Source organism: Xenopus laevis, chromosome 7S, assembly GCF_017654675.1.
Source record: "Xenopus laevis strain J_2021 chromosome 7S, Xenopus_laevis_v10.1, whole genome shotgun sequence".
In the NCBI taxonomy this organism is placed as follows: Eukaryota; Metazoa; Chordata; class Amphibia; order Anura; family Pipidae; genus Xenopus; species Xenopus laevis.
The window spans coordinates 50080301-50098376 of NC_054384.1; the positions used below are offsets into that span (position 1 = coordinate 50080301).

At 38.2% G+C, this 18076-nt stretch overlaps 1 protein-coding gene across 1 annotated transcript; it reads right to left on the minus strand.

The window, feature by feature from the left end:
* Positions 1 to 708: 708 nt before the first annotated feature.
* Positions 709 to 17873, minus strand: mrpl16.S (mitochondrial ribosomal protein L16 S homeolog). The gene is made up of 4 exons (NM_001097032.1): positions 17509 to 17873; positions 8238 to 8309; positions 6831 to 6979; positions 709 to 1319 (listed from the first exon to the last, which is right to left on the minus strand). Exons 1-4 carry the CDS (start codon positions 17561 to 17563, stop codon positions 834 to 836), a joined length of 762 nt encoding a protein of 253 aa, NP_001090501.1. The 5' UTR covers positions 17564 to 17873; the 3' UTR covers positions 709 to 833.
* Positions 17874 to 18076: the final 203 nt, after the last annotated feature.

The window sequence follows — 18076 nt, forward strand, 5'->3', positions numbered from 1 at the left end:
ATCAATAAATTTAAAACAAGAAAGCAGAGAAATGAAATGAGCAAAAGTGGATATAAACAGTTTGTTTCAGAATAAGAGCAGAAAGGGTGTATAGGCTTATTGGAGTGCTTACCTTGTGAATAAGCAACACTTGTTTAGAGATCAATAGGACCTTACCTCAAATTAAATTTACGCATGATAATTGTGTTAATTTGCTTTACTTTATTACATTTTTATCCTCCATTTAGAAGAGTTTCTGCTTAAATATTGTAGCTCCAGATCGAACAGATCAAGTTACACTGTAAAAAGTTGGGTGGATGCTGGCTTAAGCAATGGTATATTTGGTATGGCCGGAATGAAACCATAAAAACTGGGAATAACGGTATCCCTCTGTTTATCAAGGAAATGCCATTTTTGGTATTCAACATGACTATTTTCTTATGCTGCAACATTTTGACAGTAAACTTTCGAAAGTTGAAATTAATGAGCCAAAGCACAAATCTCCATGGGTCCACATCCATCAGTTGCATCAGTAAAAACAGACATTGTGCATTGCCAGATTAGACAATACACACCTGATCAGTCTTTGGGTCAAAAAGGCAATATTTTAAAATCAGTCTGTGTTTCAAACTATTTTAAACCAATATCTTGCAATTTCAACAGTGCTAATAACATTTCTGGAACTGTTTAGGTGTTACTGTTGTATATATAAAAACAAACTGCAAGAACTGTAGTTTTAATCCCTTTAATTCAAATACTCCATATGCATTATAAAATACGAATTCTTCATAAATGCTTTGTGAATTGGTAAGTAATCTGTATATATTTATGAATAAATATATCACATATTTTCTTTACACACGCTTAGACAAGCAGCGTTTGCCCCAGTACCTGCCCTTATTTCGAATGTCAAATGCACTTATCCATTTTCTACAGCCCATCATATTTCGTGTTGCTAGACGGCTAAAAGTCCATGGGTTTTGGTTATTTAATTCTCTATCCTCTACTTCTTGGCGTGCTTTTTTTAGAGTTTCTTTGCTTACAGCCTGTGCTGGAAAGGGCAGTTTCTTTGCCACTTGGGACAGTATTGGTTGAACCTCTTGAAACTCACACCGGCCTCCCACCTCAAGAATTAGTTGATCCGCTTTGACTGGAGTGACATAATGATCCACTGCACCTTTTCCACCACCCATACGTTGGCCAAGACCTTTTCGTGTTACAGGCTTGTGAGGTGGGGCCACCAGCCAACGACTAAATATTGTACGAGGAGAAAGCGCTCGGTTCAATGTCAGACGCATCATCTCATAGTGTCCCCAATGTAAATAACCACCACCCAAAGCCTGCAGAGACAAAATATATATGTAATCTTATTTTCAGAAATGTTATTAAAAACAGTTTTTAGGGGCTGATACTATATCTAGTGAGTAAAAGAAAATTTGAAAAACAAAGTATTTAAACCTTCCAAGGCTATGGGCACATAGGCTGTTGGCTCTGGCTGTTGTATTTTTGCAGGCTGAGAGAAGCAGATCTGCTCAGTGACACTGCTCCATTGATTTGAATCCGATCAGCCTGTGTGCTCTCACACAGTGGAGCTGAAGCCAAGGTCAGTATATAGGGCTAACAGCCGGTGTGTGACCACACACAGGCTGCTCGGATTCAAATCATAAACAGGGGCACTGAGCAGATCTGTACAAGGCCCAGAGAGGACATTGCAATAAATCTCTCTACTGAAAATTCTACTGTTTCTCAGAATCAGATTTTACATTATCATAGTAATAACTCCAAATACTAAGGGAAAAAATATATACTATATATAAAATAAATATATTAAAATAAATGTTTGCATAATACCCCATGTCAGACTAATTACATTTCTCTCTCTTTGATCATAATTGGGGTCTGACAAACGTCAGTATATCAATTAGAGAAAACGTTTGTTAGAAAGAACCCCACTTATATCAAATTACAACTCAGTACGGTTACTTGTTAAATAGGTATCTCTCAATTTATCTCAATTTACTGTGAAACATGAATCATTAATTAAAAAACTATCAATAGTCCATAGAACTTATTAAATCATAATAATTAAAGTGCAGTGCAATGAATTAGAATTAAAAAATCAATTAACTACTAGTCCAATGATTATTAGATCATGGAGATTAAAGTGCTGTGCAATTAAAAACTAATTAATAAAGAGAAGGACATGAATTCCCACTGTTCAATTAATTTGTTTTTATCTTAGTGACAAGTGATATAATATACTTGAATAGCTTATCTTAATCTAAATTGAAAGCAATAAATATCACTTAATTAAAGTCACAGTTCATAGTACTAAAAAGAGAGAGAATTAATTGGTAGCCGAAAAAAATGAATAGAAAATGAATTGTATCCACCAACTGCTCACATTGTATGAATAGATAAGAAAATGAAATAAAGAGAGGTGGCGTTGTCCCAATTTCTACTGCCTAATTGATTTATTTCCCTGGGACACCACAAAGCTTGGAGAGGACAGGGTTACCGGGACTGTGGTCTCCTTTTTTACCTGCCCTATACTGTGTAAGAAAGATGGCTAAACTTCAAAAACCACAAATCTTCGGCCCCTTAGAAATGTAGCAAGAGGAGAAAAGTTCAATGTGAAGGAAGCAGTTACCCCCCAAACGCTACCCCACCTGTTCTGCCTCCCTTTATAAGCATTGGAAGTGTGATCTCTTTAACTCATCATCAAGTTGTCTTGAGATAGCAATAACTTACAACCTCAGGAATGTCAGCAGACAGTTGAACTCAATCAGAATGACACCTTGAAGATAGTTATTTCCAAATTGTGAGGATTTTGACAGCAGTGAACATCCAGATAGATCAAAAGATTATAATATAAGATTATAATATGATCCACTCGAAGTTCAAAATGGAGCCTAGCATATACTACTGGACAAGTGAAGTAATACAAGCAGACAGATCAGAGGGGACAACAGGAGGAGGGAACTTCACCTTGACAAAGCTAAATTGCAAAACACGAGTCTGTGGAGACCTTTTCTCTCCTCTTTATCCCCAACCTATCTATCTATCTATCTATATATATATATATAGAAAGGTAAGTAGAGAACTGGGTAGGGAGGGCACGGAGGGGTTGTGAGGGGTAAGTTCCAATAGTTCTTGGCATATAACTTGATTGGGGGGGTGGTTTGGGTCGTTGCTGCGTATTTCTCATGAGTGAGATTTGAGACGATAAGTTTAATTCGATTTTTTTTTTCTTTATTGGGTAGATCTGTAGACTTCCAGGGCCTTGGTATAAGTAGGCGGGCCTCCTGTGAGGATGTGGAATGTTATTTTCCTTATGTTTGGAGCTAGGTCTAGTATTCCCTGGTTTAGTAATGCCATTGTCGGTGTCAGGTGTGATTGTTCCGGGTTTGTAAGGGTTAGTATATGTCATCTGCAAAAAGCGCTAGTTTATGTTCTGATTGTGCGCTGTTTATTCCTGTGATTTCTGGCAAGTCTCTATTTTTTGCAAGTGGTTCCAAGATCAGATTGAATAAGAGCGGTGAGAGTGGGCAGCCCTGTCTTGTTCCATTTGTAACGTGGAAAGGTTTTGAGAGAAGCCCCATGTTGTTAACCTGTGCTGTAGGTTTGGATTATAGCGCTAAAATTGTGTGTAATATCAGTCCCTGAAAACCAAAAGCTTGTAAGGTTTTCTCCATGTATAGCCAATGAACTCAATCGAAAGCCTTCTCGGCATCCAGAGCTAGCAAAATTGTTGGTGTGTTATGGCGAGTGACTTCCTCTATTAGGGATATAAGCTATATTGTGTTATCCGCTCCTTGTCTTCCCGTGGTAAATCCTAATTGGTCCTTGTGTATAATGTCTGGGAGGATTCCTTGTAGTCTATTTGCTATCACTTGCGTATGGTTTTGTATCTCCATTTAGTAATGAGATGGATCGGAAGATGGCACATTGGGTTGGGGGTTACCCGGTTTAGGGATAGTGGAGATAGTAGCTGTCAGCATTTCTTCAGGTAGGGTCCCTTGTTGTATGTGATTAAATAGTTGGGTCAGCTGGGGGATAAGTATCGTTTGAAATAGTTTATAGTAAGATGCGGTCAATTCATCTGGCCCAGGTGCTTTCCCTGCTGGTGTGGTATTTATCGCTTCCTGGATTTCAGTAGGTTGGATAGGTGTATTGAAATGGTTTAGTTGTGCTAAAGTTACTTGGGGGAGGTTTGCATTTGTTAGAAATTTGTCCTGTCCTGTAAAGTCGGTTGCGGGGTGGTCGTGTCTTGCTTCAAGTTATATAGGGTTGCATAATATTCTCAAATTTGTCCACTATTTCTTTGGGGTTAGTTATTTTCCCGTTGTTTTTGTCGAGTAAGTGATCTATAGCTTGGTTCTTTTGTTGTCGCTTTAGCATGTTGGCTAGTAGTTTTGATGCTTTGTTGCCTTTTGTGTATTGAGTTAAACGTAGCCTCTGTAGGTGATATTGTATTTTAATGAGGTCTATTTCATATAGTTGATTCTTCACCTCCCTAATCTTCTTGGTCAATGTTTTGTTGGGTTTGATTTTGTTTTGCCCTTCTAAACTTGCAGTCGTTTTGTCAGTTAAGTGTTTTTCTTTCTCGTCGTGGCAAACGTGGTTGTTGTTTTCCGTTATGTCCAGCATAGGTGTTTTAATGTGCAAATAATTGCACTTTGAAGCCATGGTCGGGGGGAGGTAGTAGCATCAGGGAAGCTCCCTGTAGGGGGGATCAAAACTTGTGAAGTAGTTGTCTTCAGGCATGGAAACTGTTCACCTGCTTATTACCATAGGAGGGTCTAGACAGGTATAGAACTTTGTGACTTTCAGGTTTTTTCAGTGTCATCCGATTTGGCATAATCATGTATATTCCGCCCGGTCTCTGCTCTACGCTGAGTTGGTTTTTGTACCTGCCAATCCTGTGGAATTTTAGGCAATTTGGTAGCTGTTTGAGGCAGAGCGCTGTGGTTCGGTAAAATCTGCCATTGCTTTAGCAATTGGGCTCCATGTTGTGACGTGCCCATAATATAGGGTGTATATTTATGTATGACCCTGAGCTTTACTGGAAAGAGCCACCTGTATGGTATGTTTGCTTCACTTAGTGCAGCGGTGACAGGAGCGAATTCCTTAAGTTTTTTCATTGTGTGCGCTGAGAGGTTAGGAAAGCATTGAAGCACATTATATTTCTCAGGTATATCATGCTTATCTCGGAATGCCTTAAGGGTGATGCAGTTCTTCCATTTTTATTTGTTCTGAGATGCCTCTCAGTATAATATTGTTCCTCCTATTTCTGTCCTCCAGATCAGCCATTTTGTTACTTAGTTGGCCTATTTTATGTTCAAGTGCTGCGTTTGAATCAATCAGCTCATTGTGTGAGCTTACTAACTCCGCCATTTTACTCTCCTATCTGTCTGATTTCGCTGTGGAGCTCTGCCACTGTCCCCCTGAGGTCTGCCTGGAGGTCTGTCCTAAGTGTGGTAAGCAGGTTTTTAAGTATGAGTAATGTAATGGCTTGTGGAGATCTCGCTTCTAAGTGGGGCTGCATGACTGTACTTGCCTCTGCCTCCGTGCGCTCTGGGCTGCCGTTTCCATATTCTGCGCCATCTTGGAGGGAGAGACACGCGTATGGCTGCGCTCCAGATTTGGGGTAAAATGACATTTTTGTGACTGGTGACGGTCTCTTCCGCAGTTTCCCCATGTCTGTGCCTGGATCTCTGGCTCTTTCGCTGCTGTTTGCGCTGTTCCAGCCTGCTTAACAGTATTCCCCTGCACAGATGGAAGCCAATTTTATAATTTTTAATTAACAATTCAGTCTGAAACCTAAGGGGATGGGTAGAGTTTGGGAGGTAACTGCTTCCTTCACATTGAATTTTTCTCCTCTTGCTACATTTCTAAGGGGCCGAAGATTTGTGGATTATGAGGTTTAGCCAACTTTCTTACACAGTATAGGGCAGGTAAAAACGAGAACACAGTCCCGGTTACCTTGTCATCTGCACTTTAATTACTATGATTGAATAAGTTCCATGGACCATTGGTGAATAAATTAATATTTTTTTAATTAATGATTCACGTTGCACAGAAAATTGAGATAAATTGAGAGTTACCTATTTAACAAGTAACCGGTACTAAGTTTTAAATCAATATAAGTGGGGTTCTTTCTTCCTAACAAAAGTTTTCTATAAATAAATATATGTCCCCTAGGAACAGAGCAAGCAATATCCAAGCATTTAACTGATGAAATTAAACCTCAGACCATGGGATCAGATGCTATATAGTAACTAAAACCCGAAAAATATCTTCAATTTAATTCTTCCATTTCAAACAAATAAATTACACTTTTGTAAGGATATAAGTAGGTTTAATTTAAATTTCTTTCTCCCATTTAAGGTTTATTTCTTTTTAAACATATGTGATCAAGTCATTATTTGGTTTTCATTCAAACAAAATATAAAGAAAACAGTAAGTAAATGTATGGGGTTTGAATAAAACATTATCCACATCCTCCATAATCCTTTGGTGCAATTGATCCTAATTTAAGTTAGTTGAGTCACTGATAAATGCGGAATGTGCTTTTCCCACATGTAAAAATTGTGTTTATGTTCATGTCAGTTACACAATGAATTACAAAATATATATCATGCATAATTTTACTATATAGCCTTTATGTAACAAAATTGTTGAACTGAAGATGAAATATCTGTAAGCCAAAGAAGTAATATATTGCAATGTGGGGTATACTTACTTTTTCAAATGTTGTATGTAAACATTTAAGCTTGTTTCTTGGAGCTATGCATTGTTGTTCTAAAGAGGAGATTTATGTAAAAAAAAAAAAAAAAAAACATACTTACTACAATACCATATTCACCCTCCTCAAATTCCTGACCCTCTTTTGCTGGTCCTCGAATATCCTTTAAGTTTTTTGGTTCTTTATTTACCTTAACAAGATCAGGAACCTTGTTTACAAAGCGCAGTTTGGGTTTGTCCCTTATACTAACACCTGTTCAAAGAAAGTACGTTAGTACATATCTGGCTTGGAAAACCTTTCCACATTATTAACATCAGTATTTTACAGTAAATTGAGTAGAGTGACTTGAATAAAGTTGTGGGGTGCTGTATTGTGCACAGAGTCTGGTGTTTTCAAGAAATGTATCACTCAGTGAATATCTTGCTGATTAACAGGGGAGTTTCTGCCATGAGACAAGATAAGAACCATTCCTCAAGCGTCAATGCCACACAAGTTACCAGAGGCAGCAAAAAGCTAGCAATGTTGCCCGTCATGCACACCCTCCGGGGATGTAGAGGTAAGCACAGAAGAGATGGCATTGCAAAAGCCACCTCAGGTGGGGCTAGAATCTCCCCTGGTCATTAAGGGGCTAACCCTGACCCCACTCACCCTAAATGCAAACCAATTTACCACGATGTACATATAAGCAGTTACAAAGCTCCAACATATTCTGCTGCACTGTACAATAGATGGGTGTATAAATGAAACCAACATTAAATAACAGACACAGAAGTTAAAATAATAAAAGAAAAAGTCAAAAATTTTAAATACAAAGTTACATTTCTGGTGTCACTGCCTAAAACCCGGCAGTGACACCAGCCTAAAGCCCGGCAGTGAAACAAACACTATTTAGCGATCTGAAAGAAACATTGAACAATGACAAAAGGTAATATCTCTTTCTTATAAAAAGGATGTATTCATCCTTTCTACTGTCCTCTATGCTTGACCTAGCCTTTAGTAAAACAAGCAATCCCAGGGATCAGCCTAGGTCCAGGCATGGGAAAAAGATGTTAACCAAATAAACAAGCAGAAGCCTTGTCCAACATTTTGCGGATCACCAAACTGAGCTCTATCAATACTGTGCTACTAGAAGCTTCATATAAGGTCATGTTGAGATAGTACCTAATCCCAGTAAGAACTGCCAAATTTATACCAATGGCTAACCTGAAATGTTTTTGTGGTTTTGAATAATTAGGTACCCTTTAACTAAACTTCAGCATAAACAATTTATGGTAATTTTTCTAGATTGCAAAGGCTTGGAAAAGACAATACAATATCTTTTCCAGCTTTTAATCAAAATATAGACTGGATCATGATGAATGAAACATTTAACAATGTTGAAGATCATCCTGTTTCTGATCATGAAGCCAGAAAAGATAGCTATCCTGTAGGAGCGTTTATTTGCTTTTATCTGGATTCATCTTTAGTGTGTTTGGAAAAGTTGACAGTTTTTTTTAACTGTATAACTTACCACTGTAATCAGGGGGAATATCAAATGTTCTCAGACCAACTGTGACAGCTCTGTGTGTATTTTCCAAACAACCTGTAGAGTATAGAAGATCACATTACAGAATGAAAATATATTTAAGAAAAAACAGACATACAGCACTGTGCACAAAATATTATAATCCTAATGATTAGGGCTATAATATGTCAACATAAAAACATCTTGCTTAGACTTTCTTACTTCAAACAGCTTTGTGTCTTAAGCAAACATAACAGCATATTTATCAAACTGTGAAAACAGAGCTTGTCACAGTCCGCCAGAATGAAATTCCATAGCTCGGTTTCTCTCTCTTTTTTTCAATTTCAGAGGTGTATTTGTCAAAGTGTACATTTTCACTTTCAGCCATTAATATGCCCTTAAAGGAGAACTAAAAAGTTAAAATACAAATGCAGCTCAAAATATTGGCCAGTATGTTAAGATCTGCTTTCCAGAAACATTTCCTTGGGAAATTTTTCTGAAATCTAATTCCAAATATTTGGTAAGTACATTGAAAATATAGATCATCCCTCTTCTTTCTCAAAATTTTTATTGATGTGTCAACAAGAAAATATAGTACAAAATTCACAAGGCATAGGTAATATATCACAATATCACTTGTTAACATTCGTGACACATTTTTTCAGGAATTTAAAATGACAAAAAAGCAATAACCATAAGCTAAATCTAAAAATAAAAGAAAAAAAAACAAAAAAACCCCCGAGACTCCTGGTAACACTTTGCCAACTATATGGACATAATTGACCTAGACCTAAAGTTTTACCCATTAAGCCCACTCTCCAGGAATAGAAGAGCTAATAGAGCTTGGACCACATGAATTGTCTAACCGCTCAGATCACTCAGAACACATCACATCCACAAGATACTTTAAAGGCAGGAAGTAATTGGGTAAAGACCCATTATACCGATAAACTATCCAAGGTTGCCAAGTTAAGCAGAAGGTATGATACTTATCTAAATGATTGCTAGTCAACTTCTCATTAGTAAAAATCCAATCTAATTTAGCTTTAACCCATTCCACTTTTAAGTATGGTGATTTCCATGATTTAGCAATGACTTGTTTGGATGCTAGCAAGATATTATTTAACAAGCGACTTTGGGACTTAGATATCCCATCAGGAGTCATGTACCATCTAAACAATACTTTGTATCCTGCTTCCAACATAACTGTATTGATGGAACTTCTCCAATTATTATCCCATGTCTTCAACCATTCCTGCTCAGTGAGAGAACGCCCAATATCTGTTTCCCATGCCTTTATATATTTCACTTCTAGGATTCGGGGTGGAGTATTAAATTGCCTATATAAGAGAGAAATGGCTCCTCTCGGTGAAGTTCCCCATATACACCATTTTTCATAAAAGGAATAAAGCTTCTCATAGGGTGGGCCTATTTTCCAACATGTGCTTAATAAAATGGAGAATTTGAAGCGCACGGAAACTCTCAGATTCCGGCAGATTAAAATTATCTTTAAGACCTGCCAAGGTGTAATTAGGGATTTCACCGTAATAAGATTTTTATGGGTCCACCATGAGAACTGATTTTTAGAAGTCCCTAGTGGAAATAATGGGTTTCCTAATATTGAAGCTGCTGGAGTATATAATGTCAATAGAGCATGAGGTAGGGAGTTATACCACAGCGACAGAGAATGGTGAAGAAAGGGGCTCATTTGTTTCGGCCTGTGAGCTTTAGATAGCCATAAGTAATTGGATGCATCGTATGGGGATGTATAAGTATTTTCAATATGTACCCATTGGGGGGAGGGTGAAACAGTATTGTGCACGTCTGGAAGTTGTGAGAGTTGGGATGCTAAATAATACCACCTAAGATTAGGTAAGCCCAACCCTCCCTGTGACGTGGATCTATACAACACTGTTCGGCTAACCCTAGGATTCTTATTCCAGATAAATCTAAAAATCTTAGAGACACATTTATTCAAATCATTTAGCTTAAGTGGGATGGAAAGTACTCTAAAAAAATATAAGAGTTTCGGGAATAATGTCATTTTGACTGCCCAAACCCCTACCGGACCACAAAATGTGGTATTTGTTCCAATCCTCTAGCATCTTCCCAAGTTTAAGATAAAGTTTAGGGTAATTAGCTTGATATAGCGAATCATAACTATTAGTTAGAGAAATTCGTAAAAAGGAGATTGCTGATTTCTGCCACTTAAATGTAAAATTGAGGGCCAAAAGTTTAACTACATCCTGGGGAAGACCAACATTTAAGGGCCTGGGTCCTTTCTGGATTTATTTCCAATCCTGAAATGCGACTAAATAGTGATAATAAACTATATAGGTTCGGTAAGGATGTCATGGGTTGCGTTAAAAACAATGTCACATCGTCAGCAAATAGGCTGACTTTGTGATGAGTTTTAAGATCCAAGCCACTAATATTGGTGTTAGCTCTAATCGCTATTGCCAAAGGTTCAATAGCTAAATTGAAGATGAAGGGTGACAAGGGGCAGCCTTGCCGAGTTCCTCTGGACATGGGAAAAACATCAGAAAGAATTGGGCCTATATGGACTCTAGCCGTAGGTTTAGTATAAAGAGCACTAACCCATTTCAGAAAATTAACCCCAAATCCTCAATGGAGCAACGCTGTTCTTAGATATGACCATAGGATGGAATCAAAGACTTTCCTAAAGTCCAATTTCAAAACCATAGCTTGCCTCGATATCAATTTGGCTCGGGAAATTAATAATACTAGACGTCTTACAGCATCAGATGCTTGGCGACCCCTCACAAATCCCATTTCATCATTATGGATCAATTATGGATCAATTGATTTACAAAAGAGCTCAATCTTGTTGCTAATATTTTCGATAGAATTTTAATATCGATATTTAACACTGAAATAGGCCTGAAATTGCTACAATCTGTTGGTTCCAGAGGATTTGGGGGTGGTGATATATCGGCTAAGAGCGATTCTACATTGAACTGAGCACTCTGGAGAAGTCCATTAAACATTTGAGTAAGATGGGGGGCCAGAATATTAACACATTTTTTATAATAGATGGCAGAAAAACCGTCTGGCCCTGGTGTTATAGTAAGTTGGAGTGAGCTAATGACAGAAATCACTTCTATCTTAATCGGAGCTTCCATAAGTTGTTTATGCCCTAAACTTAACGATAGAAGTCTATATACTCTTGGAAAAACTGTGACATCCCCTTCTGTGAGGGTTGAAATGGGTTAGAATATAATTTACTATAATATGCGGCAAAAACTATTTTATGATTGACTCCAAAGATCTAGATATCTTACCAGATGCAGTTTTAATAGAGGTTATTGGGGGAAAATCTAGTTTATGATTAAGTCTACAGGCTAGTAATTTAGTTGGTTTATTCGATTCCATATAAAATCTTTGCTGTGACTATCTCAAAGATTTTTCTGCCCTCAAAGATAATGCAAGATCTAATTTAGTTCTAACCAAATTGATTTGAACTTTAGTGCCGGAGAAGGGTTATCTAAATTTTTATAGTGTGAAGGGTAGTAAATAAATTAGTTAACTCTAATATCTCTCTTTCCCTGATCTTTTTCCTAAGGGACCCAACAATCACCGGGTCATGATCTGACCAAGGGGTCATTAATATTTTAGATATATGTGATAAAGCAAATATTCGTTGGGAACCCCAGATGTGATCTATACAGGAATGCATCTTGTGAGGGTGGGAATAGTGTGTAAATTGCCTAGTCATAGGGTGATCTTCACGCCACATATCAACAAACCCTAAAAATCCCATATTTGGTCTTAACCTTATGTGCATCAGGTTTCTTAGGATGAGTTTGGGGGATAGGATTGAACATATGTTGCTTATCCCACATCCTGTCTAAAATGAGGTTGGAGTCACCACACAGTAAAACATTGCGATTATCTAAACCTGAAACATATATAAGCAATTTTTCAAAAAATTGGGCTTGGTGAATATTAGGTGCATAATAAGATACTACAGATATCCGCTGTCCCTCAAGTTCAAAAGTCACCCCTATAAATCTACCCTCTGGATCGGAGTAATGGTCCAATATTTGAATGGGCAGCCCAGCTCGAAAGCAAATCGCTACCCCCTTTGTCTTAGTAGATCCCATAACCAAAAAAATTCTAGGATATTTTTTATGCAAAAATTTGGGATGAGAAAGCAAAGAAAAGTGCGTCTCTTGTAAGCATACAATGTCTGCCTTAAGAGAATTATAAAACATAAAAGCTTTTTTCCATTTCAAGGGGGAATTTAAACCCTGAACATTGTGAGACAAAACAGTTAACCCCATTTCAATGCACAAACAACAGCATAACATTCGCTAAGACGCCCCTTAGGCCTATTAGTATACAGTATCCCATGACCCCATACAATAAGTTAGCAGCTTAAGGATAAAAAAAAATAGTTAGCGAGCAAAAATGAAGAACCAAAAGAGAATCAAAAAAACAAAAACAAAATTATAGTCATAAAAACATTAAACACAAGTCCAACTAAAGACGTAACCAGTGGGATGGAAACCATCCAATCCACCAGGACACCGTCGAATTGGGGGAAATCACGGAGCCTCTCCAACATACTGAAAAAAGAGCTTCAAACACAAGTCCAGAACATGAACTATAACAATAGTTAGCAGAAGCTATATTATGTCTCGCTCTAAAGATAGCCATACTTTACCCAACATATAGATGTCAGTAAATAACATGTAGTTATCCCTTGGAAAATAACTGGTAGCTCAAATGTAGCCTATATCCAAGATTCTGTCTTCCCAGAAGAGGAAGGAATCGATCTCTGGGCAGGCGACTTGCCAACTTTTCGCCAGATAGGAGAAAGAGCCTGCCTGGATTTTGTAGGTGAAGTATTCGGAGGCTGTGGCAACAAAACCGTTAAGCCTAGACGAAGTAATATCTCCATACCCATCTCCAAATCCGAAAAGGAATGCTGTTGGATATTGTAGGTAAAAATCATCCGAAAAGGAAATGGCCAGCGGTATTTAATATTGTGGTGTTGGAGAACGTGAACAATTGGAGCAAAAGCCTTAAGTTTCTGCAGAGTTGCTGGAGCAAGGTCAGCATAGACCTGAAACTTATGAGTATCATAAACCAGATTTTGTGACAGACGTGCAGCTTGTATGGCCTTCAATTGTGTTTGATGAAAGTGTAGCCGGAGAACTATATCTCTCGGAGGCCCCTCTTGGGTCTTGGGCCGAAGTGCCCCTATGTACCCTGTCACATTCAAATCTGTCAGCAGGTAGATCTGGTAACAAAGTGGAAAGGATTGCCAATGTCGCAGTCTGTAAATTTGTTACCGTCTCCGGAATCCCTCTTATGCGTAGGTTATTACGGCAAGAACGGTTATCAGCATCTTCTATTTTATCCATAGCGTCTTTTATTTGGGCTTGGATCTGTACTATATCTTGTTCATGGGCATCCAATACAGTCACCACATCATCCATCTTGTTCTCCAGCACATCAATACTCTGTCCCAATTTGTGGATTTCACTTGAAATCTTAGTCGTAATCTCAGAAGCAGTCTTATTCAATTCTTCCTGTAATAAAGCTTTAAATTGTACCATCAATGCAGGTTCCTTACGGTCATCCGGTAAAGGCAGCAGACCATCCGAAGACAAAGCCTGGCTAGGCCAAGATTCTGTGTGCGCCTCCATAGCTGACTTATGGGGATCATCCCTCTCTGTCATCGGAAAACATGTTTTTCCAAAACGCATCAGTTAATAGTGCTGCTCCAGCAGAATTCTGCACTGCAATCCATTTCTCAAAAGAGCAAACGGGTTTTTTATATTCAATTTTTAAATCTGACATGGGGTTAGACATTTTGTCAAATTCCCAGCTGCCCCCAGTCATGTGACTTGTGCCTGCACTTTAGGTGAGATGCTTTCTGGCAGGCTGCTGTTTTTCCTTCTCAATGTAACTGAATGTTTCTCAGTGAGACATGGGTTTTTTCTATCGAGTGTTGTTCTTAGATCTACCAGACAGCTGTTATCTTGTGTTCGGGAGCTATCTGGTTACCTTCCCATTGTTCTTTTGTTTGGCTGAGCTGAGTTTATCAGTCACATGACTTGGGGCAGCTGGGAAATTGAGAATATGTCTAGCCCCATGTCAGATTTCAAATTGAATATAAAAAAATCTGTTTGTTTTTTGAGAAATGGATTTCAGTGCAGAATTCTGCTGGAGCAGCACTATTAACTGATTCATTTTGAAAAAAAATTGTTTTCCCATGACAGTATCCCTTTAATAAAAATCCCCATATGAGGGCTTGCACATGCGCACAACCATTCCCCCCAAGCCCTGGGCATGCGCAATAAAATATAATTGTGCAGCATTGACACATGATACCGAACAGTCTTTAAACACTGTCACTGTAATATCGTTGGTTAAAGACATAAATAAATGCATTACTGATTACAGACCTCAGTCAGACAAAACAACACTATCTTGTAAGCGAGTGTGAGAGCTTCTGTTACCATAGTGATGCAATGCCATTCTAAACTCCCCGCTCCACTTTGAAGATAGTGTTGCGAACAGGGAAGGAAGGGGGAGGAAAGGCTGCGTGTTTTTTTTGACTGAGGTCTGTAATCAGTAAAAAAAGCATTTATTTATGTGTTTAACTAACGATTTTACAAGCACGGGGAAATAGTGGGGATTTGAGTGTTATGGGGAAGTGACGTAGACTTTAGAACATGGCGCCGGCTAAGTTAATGAAATGTAGTCAAGTTTGGAATGTGAGCAGAGCTGCTAAAAGGCACAGAGAGAAAAATCTATCCCAGCATTTCAGGACAGGGGGTAATTGGCAACATTTTGGGACTGTTATTGGACAATATTTGATTAACAGCTCAGATATTTAAACTCCTTATTAACAGGTTTGGATGTTTTAATGGAAAAAATAATTTGTGTTTCATGTTTAATTTGCAAAAGACTTTCATAATGCAGCTTTTTATGTGCGACAGGTCCACTTTAATCGTGGGTGACAAAATGTCCTGTGTCATTGTCCTTACATTTACTACACTGCAGCTTGGTCATGCCCTTGCCTAACAATTAGTGTGCAAAACAAAGTATTTTAATTAAGGATGAATAAACAAAAGCACTAAAGCTATACATTGTATATTAAATAAACACTTCAAATTTTAATGAAACAAGCATATTTAACACTTTTTTCAGTTCAGTTGTTTTTAGATTGTTCACCAGTAATATACTTTTTTTAACGACTTCTATTTGTGACCATTTTTCTCATATTGAAGTGTATGTTTAATTTTTCACATTCTTATGTCTTTCGGAAGCAGCTGGGGGGGGGGGGTCACGGCCTCTGCAACGGTCCTAAACTAATACATTAGTTGATACATTTCTTTGGTCCTGCTGAGCAGAATCCTGTCAGCTGTTATAACCGATACAATAATATTACACAGAAGTTCCCGAGAAATGTATCAACAAACTAAAACAGTTCAGAATCTGCAATTGAATCACTGAGCTACCAGATTGAAGCACCAGAGACAGGAACATCCAACTTTATACTATTTGGAAAAATGTGAAATATAAAAGATGTAAAGCAACTCAAAACTTTTTTTTTATTTCTGGTGAACAACCTGAAAACAACGGAGCTGTAAAAAAGGGTTTGGAATGTGAACAACCCCTTTAAAAGCTAGAGTAAAAGTTTAATTGTATTTATGAAAAAGGGGTTCATTGTTTGACAATAAAGCCCCTTTAAGCAGCATTGGCCTGCCAAGGATGCGGAACTCTATTACTAATAAAATAGGCTACAAAACTTAACCTATGCTTCTGAGGAAGCTGACTAAATCGGCGAAATGCGTTAAGCGAAGGAGAGATCGCACAGGGCTGCAGGAAATACCACAAGGTTGATTTAAGAGACACTGGCAAGGTCATCCCCTGGAACAATAGTGTGCCCCATTTGAACTACATGCAATTGTTAAAATAATGAAATGTGAATGAAATAGTTTTAAAGATTTACATTTTAATAAAATAGTTATTACACTATTTTGGTTTTTATCTCTGCATTTGGAGTCTGGAAACATGTACAGCCGGAGGGAGTTCCGTGTGAGGATTCATACTACACGATATACCAAACCAATGGTTTGTAAGTAGGCACTTTGGCCATTCGGTGGAGGTTGCTTTGTGTATTTTTTGGGACCAAACACAGGAATGTTCACCATCATTAGCACAAAGTCTTAATCCAAATCTTGGTGTAACTACTAAAGGTGGAAAACAAGCACCCTTGTAATAATTTATGTGAACACTGGGCGGCACGTAAATAACTGAACATACTACACCATATTAGTTTCTGACTTCTGTTGCCACAGGCGCCGGGTATCTCCTTTTATTGTATTTGTACAAAGCTCATGAATATTCCCTGGCCCCATGAAGCACTAAAATCATTCAGCGCAAGTGTATACATTTTCAAATTATCAAAAATCTGTAACTAATAATCCTGGTTTCTGAAAATGTATGACATGTATAGGATAATTTACTATTAAAACTTGGGACCAATGAATGTGCTTTATTCTTACACAATGGCCACGCTCACACAAACATCCAATCCATTTCCTCCAAAAAAATCAAAAAAGTAGATGTTTAGAGAAAATCATATTAGGGATGCTCCGAATCCAGGATTCGGTTCGTGATTCAGACAGGATTCTGACTTTTTCAGCAGGAATCCCACTGCCCGGCCAAACCAAATCGAAATTCTAATTTGCATATGCAAATTAGGGGCAGGGAGAGAAAATGAGTGACCTTTTTTTCCACAAAACAAGGAAGTAAAACCGGTTTTCCCCTTCTGATTCGGTATTTGGCGATTCATTCACAAAGGATTCGGGAGTTAGGCTGAATCCAAAATAGTGGATTCGGTGTATCCCTAAATCATATACATAACCACACTGTATGTGAATAAACATGCACTGCTCAAACTTATAAATCACCCCCCCCCCCCCATAATGCCCCACTGTGGTTCAAATTAAGAACTGAAGAACGTGAGCTCTATAAAAACACTTGTCACAGCGTTGTTGCTTTGTCTTAACAATCATGCCTCTGCTTCTCTCTAAGTGTTCGGATGAGAGCAGCTACCAGGTGAAAACCCCTGCACACAAATGCTTGTGTTCAGTATTTTCTGAACACCAATTATATATCAGTAACATATCAGGGGACTATAGTTCAATAACCTGAGGAGCGGATCGCATCCTTCTCATACTGAAACCAATTTCTGATAACATTTATTTTAAATATAAATCCTTCGTGCCCTCACCTGATAAAAAGAGGCGACCAGCCACATTTGCCCTGTTCGAAAGCATCAGCACCATTTTTGCGTTTATTTGAGTCGGGGCAAGAATGGTAAATGAACAGACGCCCGCACTCAGGTCACATGGACGAGGCCATCTTGACCAGAAGTGACGTGTTCGACAAGTAGGAAATAGTTTTTTCGCTCTCCTACAAGGACACGAAAGAAATTCCAGAAAGATCCGGAAGTGATTTCCCGTAATGAAGGTGACGCTACATTATAGGTTTATTTCTACACTTAGTTGAACAAGCACAAGCTTCGTGATCCCTGTATCCGCATATTAGCAAGCTGACTGTATGAGCTACATTAATAAAGTGCTTCTTAATCGGTTTAATTTCCAGAATTATATTGCCCCAGCCCAGGAGATGTCCCTGAATTTTAAAATCGACAAACCGCACAGTAATATTTAAAGGTCACCGCTCACCAAGAACATCGTTTACTTCACAAGAGGCCGGCCTAATGGAGGCTGCACTGTATTTAGGGAAACAATACTATTTGCAAAAAAAAAAAACACGCAAAATCTTTGCCACACCGC

What these genes read in the sequence shown, in the direction of transcription:
- mrpl16.S (NM_001097032.1), bottom strand. Translation starts at nt 17,563, where the DNA reads ATGGTGCTGATGCTTTCGAACAGGGCAAATGTGGCTGGTCGCCTCTTT. An exon ending in TGGTCGCCTCTTTTTATCAG is followed by an intron (nt 8,310 to 17,508) that starts GTGAGGGCACGA and finishes TATACTCTACAG; the next exon opens with GTTGTTTGGAAAATACACAC. An exon ending in AGGGTGAATATGGTATTGTA is followed by an intron (nt 1,320 to 6,830) that starts GTAAGTATGTTT and finishes TTGTCTCTGCAG; the next exon opens with GCTTTGGGTGGTGGTTATTT.